General features: G+C 36.1%; 1 protein-coding gene across 1 annotated transcript; it reads right to left on the bottom strand.

The window, feature by feature from the left end:
- Nucleotides 1-6713: 6713 nt before the first annotated feature.
- Nucleotides 6714-7695, bottom strand: LOC114353785 (segmentation polarity homeobox protein engrailed; the record flags this gene model as incomplete). Its single annotated transcript, XM_028305891.1, has 1 exon — nt 6714-7695. A coding segment is annotated over exon 1 (778 nt), but the record flags the coding sequence as incomplete, so codon positions are not given.
- Between the last annotated feature and the right edge of the window lie 1147 nt (nt 7696-8842).

Genomic DNA, 8842 nt, shown 5'->3' with positions numbered 1-8842 from the left:
CGCGTGGTTTATGTTTTTTTAATAGCTGACATGCCTTGATGGTAGTTCCTTCTACTGAACAATAACAATCAAAAGAGCGATTAAGGGGCAGGTATTCGCGCGCAAAAAAGATGGCGACGGGATATAGTCTGTGCTCTGAGCAACGCAAATTTTAAATGACGTTGGTTTAGTTGTCTATGGACAGTGCTTGGTGTCACTGTATCTTCTATCTGTCAACGTGAAATTGTGAACTCTGTCAGTTTATAATATAATGCGTTAGATTGTAAACTAACAGTGGGTTAGGTTAGGTTAGATTGTAATTTAACTAGGGTCAGATTATAATCTGACGGAATTCACAATTTTACGGTGACATATCGATATAAAAGCTAAACGTCACTGACCCACTCACTCATCACGAAATCTTAGAATCTACAAGTGCTAGGAGTCTCAAATTTTGCATGGGGGTTCCTTTTAGAACGTAGGTGCTCACTAAGACGGGATTTTGCGAAATTCAACCCCTAAAGAGGTAAAACGGGATCCACGCGTACGAAGTCGCGGGCGGCTGCTAGTAGTTTATATGATTCAACTGGGACATTTGTAAAAAAAATTGGAAATAATGACGCCATAGGCCTTTTTGCCATTCATAATATTATGTACAAGAATTTAACTACATATCTCTGTGGTCTAGCCCAGCCCAGAGGTTCTGGGTTAAATTTCAGTCAATACCGGATCGCTGATTCCGATTTTTCCACGTTGCAAAACGTTGAAATGTCATTTGCAGAAGTGCGCTGCCATCAATGCCGTTTCATCCACGAAGACGCGCCCCACCATTCTTCCGCTAATGTTTGAGTGTTATCGGCACACGCTAAATTATACATGAGTGCACACGCACACTACAATAATGCCGCTCGGATTGCTCGGATCAAACTCCCCGCACCCCGCGCGACCGAGACCAAAAATTGGTGGGGCGCGTCTTCGTGGATGAAACGATCTTATATCCTGTTGGATAGCCACTCAAATTAGGCGAGCCATAGTGGCCTAGTGTACAACACACTACTTATCAACGCAATCGATTTATTTCACAAGCTAATAGATTCCGCGTACTCGAACGTTTGTCGAACACTTTTTTTGCGCGTAGGCGTGTCATCATACAATATCCAAGATGGCGGCGGAAAAAACTCGATAATGGGCATAATTGTCGTAAATTGTTTCATTACTGCACCTTGTGCGTTTGCAACGAATAATTTAGTAGTATATTAGGTTAATCCAACCCTTTTAGTTACGGTTCTGAGGTTATGATAGGTTACATTTCAACGGTAGTGCCTTTTTAAAATCGTTAAGTACAGTCAGCATCAAACAGTTCGGTACATCCCAAAGTGACCAAAAAGTTGACAACACAATCTTATTCCGATTGTAACAAAGACGTGTTGCGAACTTTTTGACTACTTTGGGAGTCACTAAATATTTGACGCTGACTGTATCTACGTCCATATTCTAGCTAGAGCTACTATTAAAAAAATATTAGTTCCGTTAAAAACTCGCGGTAAGCTAAATAAGTTTGTGTTACGAATGGGTTAGGCGCAGAGTTAAAAAATCTGTTTTTTTTTCTTTTTTCTTTCTTATTGACTGCTAAAGACACAAATAGTTATAGTGAAATAGTCATGTCCTTATTAAAACATACTTATTCAGTTTTCTAACACTTTAATCATACTGTGAACTCTTAAGTTAATATGGAAAAGCTAAGAGAGTGGACTGTCTTATCGCTAGGAAGCGATCTCTCCCAGACAACCCATGGAGAGAATAGACCTAATCATTTTTGAATAAAAAAAGATATGACTTTCTGTAACTTTAAACTGGAATTCGCTGCCTGCTGCTGTCTTTCCCGAAGACTATAATCCGGGTCTTTTCAAGGCGAGAGTGAAGGCACTTACAGGGCAGATATGTACCATCCTAGACTGCATCCCACTTAACATCAAGTGCGATTGTAGTCAAATACCTGCCTTGTTATGCATAAAAAAAACTGCTCTTCACTGCTCATAATCTAAAACACAGACAATACCAACACAATTCACATCATAAAGTCCTCAAAATTGTCGCAAAATAACAGCAAAAACGTACCAACTCAACATGACAACCGACAACAAAAACGCCGGCAAATGCGTTCGAATTACAAGATGGCGGCGCTGACAACTGTGACAGCTGTCACCGTGACAGACGCGCGGCGACAGGGAGTCTTTCACGTTATGCAATCTAACAATGGAACTGAAATTGTCGGGTGATTGTTGTTTAAATTTTTTTGCATTTTTTATACTATTTGTAAACCTACAATAACGCCCGTATTCACAAACGATGCTTGCTTAAGTGAAGCAGCAAATCGAACGCACAGCGTTGAATAGAGCTCCTGTGATTGGTTCGTGTGTCACCCTGTGCTTGAGGTATGAGAACGGCACGGAAGAGTGTTTTTGAAACGTCAAACGTCAGTGAGACTTCAGATTTGTATGCTCTTACGTCATAATGACGTCACCACCCCTCCCGTGCCGCTCCCATAACTCAGGTACTGAAGAACTTATTAAGAGAAAAAATTGCAACTTTTTGAACCTTATTAGAGTATTCTATCTTATTAGAGTGTCATTTCTAATAAGAAAAGCTTAAGTGGAAGTAAAATAACGAATCCGTTATTTAAGTATTATTATTTAAAGTAAAAAGACCTAACTATAAAAACGTTAGAAATCAGCGACTTGACAACGCTAGTTGTAGTTGATATTAATTGCTTGAGCAATGTACAGCTAGCAAAATACATCAAGCTAAAAAAAACTGGCACCTTACATAGTTTGTAATAGGTGTTATTTTGCAATAAAATGTACTGTCGACTGTACAATTTAACCATCAACTATCTGCCACAAAAGATACCAACAATCACCATCAATTCAACGCAAATAACATTTCCGAGCTGTCATATTTGTAATTGTCATACGACAGTTCGATTAAACGTCAAAAAAGTTTCAATTCCCTCGCAGCCTCCTTAAAGTCGGTTTAACAAGTGATTAAACTCAAGATATGCGGTCTTAATGGCACTCCGAGAAATATCACCTAGCCACCAATTTAGTGTATAACTACTATAATCATAATCTTAACGAGGCAACCTGTTCTGCAGTTATGCAAGGCCTGTTTGTATAAAAAAAAAGTTAATTTTGCGTCGGATGACAGCGGCTAAGTGATCGTAGGACACGATATTGGATATCAGAAAAGACTAATTGGTGGTTTTTATATCGCACACCTAGAAAAAGACTGGCACAACTCGAAATAATAAAAAAATAGAGTTATTGCAATAACCATAATCTGCGTCAAAAAATATCACAATACTTTTTTTACTTGGTGTTCCTGAAAAATAAGTATTTTGAGTTGTGCTACTATTTATCTTAGTGTGCAATATGTAAGACATTATTTAAGTCTAGTCATAACTTAGTATGTAGTATATTTATATTTAGTAGTATTAGTATTAGTATTTAGTAGTAGTTATAGTAATTTCATGTATGCGTGTTTGTCTTGTTCGTTGTCCTAATAAATAAAATTAAAAAAAATAAAATAAAATTTCCTAGTCATAAGTTGTCTTTAGTCATTTTCGAAGCCTCAAATGTACCAGTGGAGATTTTATTTTATTGAAAAATATGAAATCAACCAATCACATTTTTTACGAAACTGCGTGAATGACGTAAATATAGTCGTAACTGAAAAAAAACTGTACTTTGGTTTCTTAACTTAAAAAAACTCGAGTAATGTCACAAATTTGCATTCAACCAGCCGGAAAATGTTGGGACACCGTCAATTTCCATTTTATGCTAATCATTGTAAGCACTAATCATTATTTTTCGACCTTGTTCAGATGAAAAACAATCATTGTACATTATGTGGTGACGAACAGGTGTTTAAAATAACATTTTAGTTATTAAGCAAATACCTACATCGAAAGTAAAGGTAGGTAGGTAGACCTAGAGACAGGCAAATACAACCTACATTCTTCTTACTTTACTTTACTTTACTTTACTGTACAATAAAACTTAAATGTAAAATGTTTTACATCTTTTTCTCAGATTTAACCAAAACAACAACTAATATTTCGTAAAAAAATGCATCTAGATTTTTAACAATTTCTTTATCTATAAATTTCATATTTTTCACGAGGACATTGTTTTTTATTTTGGAGTGTGGATTTTTTCTTTTATTTTTTATTTTGCGATATTTTTACTATGTTTTAATAGCAATTTTTGCTAATTACATATTTTAAAGCTTAACGTTAGCTTAGTCAATATGGCGCTTTAATGAAAATATTATTAAAAGCTCTATTAAGTTGCAGTTCATACCTATCCATTTAAATTACGAAACCAAACATTCTATGAATGCGTAATTAACTAATTACATAAACATACTAAATACCTAAGCATGTTTACCCATACCTGCTCATTATTAATTAACAAGCAAATTAAAAGTGTTTAAAATATAGAAATTTGTCACGAATTAACATACAATAAGAAATTATACAGTTATTTTGAAGTAAAGCAAAAAAAAATTTAAAAACAAGAAAAATATGACATTGCTATGATTGGTTTTTAAAGCATTTTAGTGTCAGTGCATATTTTATCATTTTTAATTTATATCTTGCACCTTTGACCGTAAAAAACTATTTTTCAACACAAAAATTCACTTTTATAAGTGTAGGCATTATTTTTGTACCACAAAATGATAGTTTCTTATTAGTTTAAAATTCTTACAAGAAAAAATAACTTATTAGAATTTTCATTACTTTAACCTAAAAAACAGTTAAAAAAAAAACGTTTAAGAAAAACAATACCACAGACAAGTGAAAAAGAATTATTATAATCTGTATTTCAAGTGCGTCAATGCGTTAAAAGGTCAAAGGTGTCGACCCGTTGTTGAATTATTCTATGGAAATGATTAGTACCTATTTGTAAATTGAATGTTGTATAGTAATGGATAATTTGTTGATTTTATAAGTGGGTGAGGCATGTTTGTGTACGTCTACAATAAATTTGGAAGTCAATAAGTTGTTCTTTGATATTTACAACTACAACTAAGCTTAGTTCGAAACTTTTATAATGATAATGGTTTCAAAAAATCTTGATTGAGCCGGGTATTTTTTGCAGGCTTGTGTCTGCAATTTGAACCACTATCTTGAAATGTAAACCCTATGAAAGTGCTTAAAAAAACGTCTAAAGTACGTAGTTAGTTCATGATCGCGTGAGCATCACGGGCGGATCAAAACAATTGATTTTCTATAATAATTACCAACTCAAATGTTAATTGTAAAGAATTAAGAAATCTTATTAAGCAAAAACTTTGAGTTAAAATTTTAACAACGGGCAATTCAATAACATCCAAATAATGAAACGTCGTAAGTATGAACCTTTCAATTGGCCAATTTGGTTCGTGACTAAATAAAAAAAATGCTTTATTATTAAGATGCGCCCGAATCGCTTAATTTAGCCAATAATAAAGACTGATATCGATCAATATTAAAGCAATTGAAATTCAAAAACATGATTTTTGAAGCAATCAAATTATAGTATTGAGTTATTATATCCTTCAACTAGTTGTGCCCGCGACTTCGTACGCGTGAAAATAGTTTGAATAATTTTCCCGTTTTTGAAACATTTTTCTTTACTGCTCCACCCCTATAGGCTATAGGGGTGGAGCCTTCCTGGCTAAATGGGCTCACCAACAAAAAAAAAGTTTTTCAATCGGCCCAGTAGCTTAACGCTTTTAAGCAAACAAACAAACTTTTCTACTTTATAATATTAGTATAGATAAGGACCTTCAACTAAGCTTGCCTGATATAAGAACTACGTTGTTACTTTAGTAAATATTCGATCATACAGCATCGGGTTCTACCAGGTAGTAGAAAAATAGAGCTCACTTTATTGTAGACAAAAGACAAGAAAAGAATAAAACTCATTTATTTTGCAAGTAAGTAGGCTTTTAAAAAGCACCTTTACACCTCCCAGTATTAACCCTACCACTGCTTCGCGACAATAAATGGGCCGGTGCTGAGAAGAAGCAGCGCAAGAAACTCGGAAGAATAAAATAAATACAAATACAAAAGTACTAAAGTAGTTACCAAAACAAGTTCAAAATACTATTATCGTTAACAAAATTACTGTTTGCAAAACAAGCGCCTTAAAAGGTGTTTAAATTGCGCATTAATTAATTAAGGCTCATTAACCTGACACCGAACTTATTTTAAGAAGTTTGACACATGAGTCAGATATAAATACCTACTATTGATCATTGCACAAAAATTTGACCCATATGAGATCCGAAACCGGAACCATTAACTGTATGGTAGAGCGCAAACTAGTAAAAAAGAATCAAAATTAAAAAAAAGATTAAAATTCTTCGAACTGCTTTTAATACCTGTCTGAAAAGCCGCATATTCTTCCGAAAAAAACGTTCAGTTGTTGACTCTACATTAAGTTTCAATAACAATTAATCTATTTTTGTTGTCTATATCCATAATAAAGTTTACTTTTTATGGTTACGTCACTTTTTTTCCAAAAAATATTTCAATACTGTCCCAAATTGGAAAAAAATACTCCTAAATATTGCGTTAAGGATATCAATTCAATATTGATAGCGCAAAATGACTGGTTACGGCTGCTGCATCGCTAGAAGCTGCTGCTGTATTACTATAAGTCATTTAATAAAGAAAAAAGACTTACCAGAACTAGGTCGGTCACTGTATCTGGTGCAATACACCCACGCCGGCCATAGGGTCGCGTTGGAGCCCTGGTTGTTGGTGTCAGTGCTCCCACAAGTCGACGGTGCCCCGCTCGACGTCGAAGAAACGATCGAACTCGCAGAATCTGGCCTCTTCTGCGGTTCCACTATCTTTGGTATCTCCTTCTCTTTCTGCACCTCCCCAATTTGAGAGACAGTCTGCCTCAAACCCCCCAAAGGAGGTAAAGGATTGAACTCGCTCTCTTTTGATTTTAAATAATCGAAACTGTACTTCTGATAATCAGTTTGCGCTTTCGATAAATCGTACGGTTTGTACAAAATACTGTGGTTGGGTCCAACGGGTTTCGGACCTTCGATCTTGCTTGTTTTTCTTATAGCTGTCAACCCAAATTCAGGATGCAAGATATTGGTTATAGAAAAGGCTATGGGAGTGGTTTGTTGTTGGGCACGCATTCGCTCCGGGTCGAATCTGTCGTCCGCAATGCGAGGCTTGACGTCCGGAGTCTCAGGTCTGTAATAATTTTGGTAGTTTTCTTCGCTTTGGTTTTGTTCCGGACTGGGAGGTGGTGAGGTCGGTTGAACCTTCACGATGGTCATATTGGGGGATCCTCTCTCGTACCTTGATTCAATCGTCGTGCAAGTATACTGGCTGGGCGGGCAGTAGCTCATCGGATTCTCGGGGTGAGGAGGCGGCACTCTCCCTGCCACTGGGCCTGGGCTGTTCGCCTGGTTCGGACTGCACCGGTCTTCGAAAGCCATCACTGAATCGTCCGTAAAAACTAACACACTCAGTTTCAATTCACGTTAAAATTCATGAAAACATGTCTTTGCGTCCGCGTCGATTATCTGTATGCGCTTTAAATATATTAATATTTATTGAGCTGATGATTTCTTAATCTGTCGTCGCGTCAGCTGTCACTAATTGAAACGTCAGCGCACGAGACTGCGTTCGCCACGGCTGCGGCCGATCGACTGGCCGCATCGCGCCCTGCTAGACACGCCCCCAAACAAATTACCTCTTTCCCTACCCTCCTTTCTGTAGGCGGCAACTTTAACCGCACCGTCAAACGACACCTCTCTCGCTCTAGCATATAAACTAGTACGTTGCCAGAAAGGGACAGCACGACCACAATTGATTTAGCCCGATTGTGTGTTTAGTGGGTCCACAGATTTGTAATCCAGTTGTAAATTGACGGCACGGCTCTTTGCGGCCTCGTAATGTATCAATAATACAGCTTTAAGTCCGGAATTTCAATTAAAGTTTGACAGAATTATTATATTGATAGACAGACGCGAGTTTGATGAATTATTGAGGTTCGGGCCATTTTTACGGGGACAACATTAAGTTGTTTGTAAGCAATTATTCTTAAGACAAGATTAGGCGTGCGAATAATCGGTTTGAATGGTTATTCGACTTTTTCGAGCAATTAAGTAATTTGGAAGAATCGAATATTAATTGATTGGCTGAAATAGTGCCCCAAATTGCTACCAGTTTATCCACTGGTAGTTATTTTCGTTGTTTTATCACTTTCGGACATTTTATTGTATTGTTGGTGTTTACTGCCGGTTAATGGTATGGTTTGCGTTCGCAATTGGGTTAAAAGAGTAACGACAAAAGCGTAGAGTTTCAATCTCTACATTGTTCTTCGGAGCACTCTATTTATCTATTTAATTATTTATTTAAGACAGTAAAGGCAAAAGCGTAGAGTTTCTATTCTCTAACATTGTTTTTTAAGAACTCTATTTATCTATTTAATTAATTATTTAAGACCATAACGACTATGGTGTAGAGTACCATCCACTGAAATTGTTCTTCGAAGCACTTTATTTATTACTATGTTACTCGTGAGTAATGTAGCTTTCGAATGGTGAAAGACTTTTTAAAATCGGTCCAGTAGTTTTTGAACCTATCTATCCATTACAACTAAACAAACAAACAAACAAACAAACAAAGTTTTCCTCTTTATAATATTAGTGTAGATAATATAATACACAGCTATAGATAATCTGTTTTGCCTAAGGTTAGCTGTGAGAGAATGCCACATGGCATTAAATTCGATTTTTTGTACCTACCGCTTTTTTTGTGTGTGAACTAACTTAAAAAATACAT

The sequence above is a fragment of the Ostrinia furnacalis genome, unplaced genomic scaffold (assembly GCF_004193835.3).
Source record: "Ostrinia furnacalis isolate ACB-3 unplaced genomic scaffold, ASM419383v2 OfSCF1808, whole genome shotgun sequence".
Taxonomy (NCBI): Eukaryota; Metazoa; Arthropoda; class Insecta; order Lepidoptera; family Crambidae; genus Ostrinia; species Ostrinia furnacalis.
This window is presented reverse-complemented; position numbering and strand designations above follow the sequence as displayed.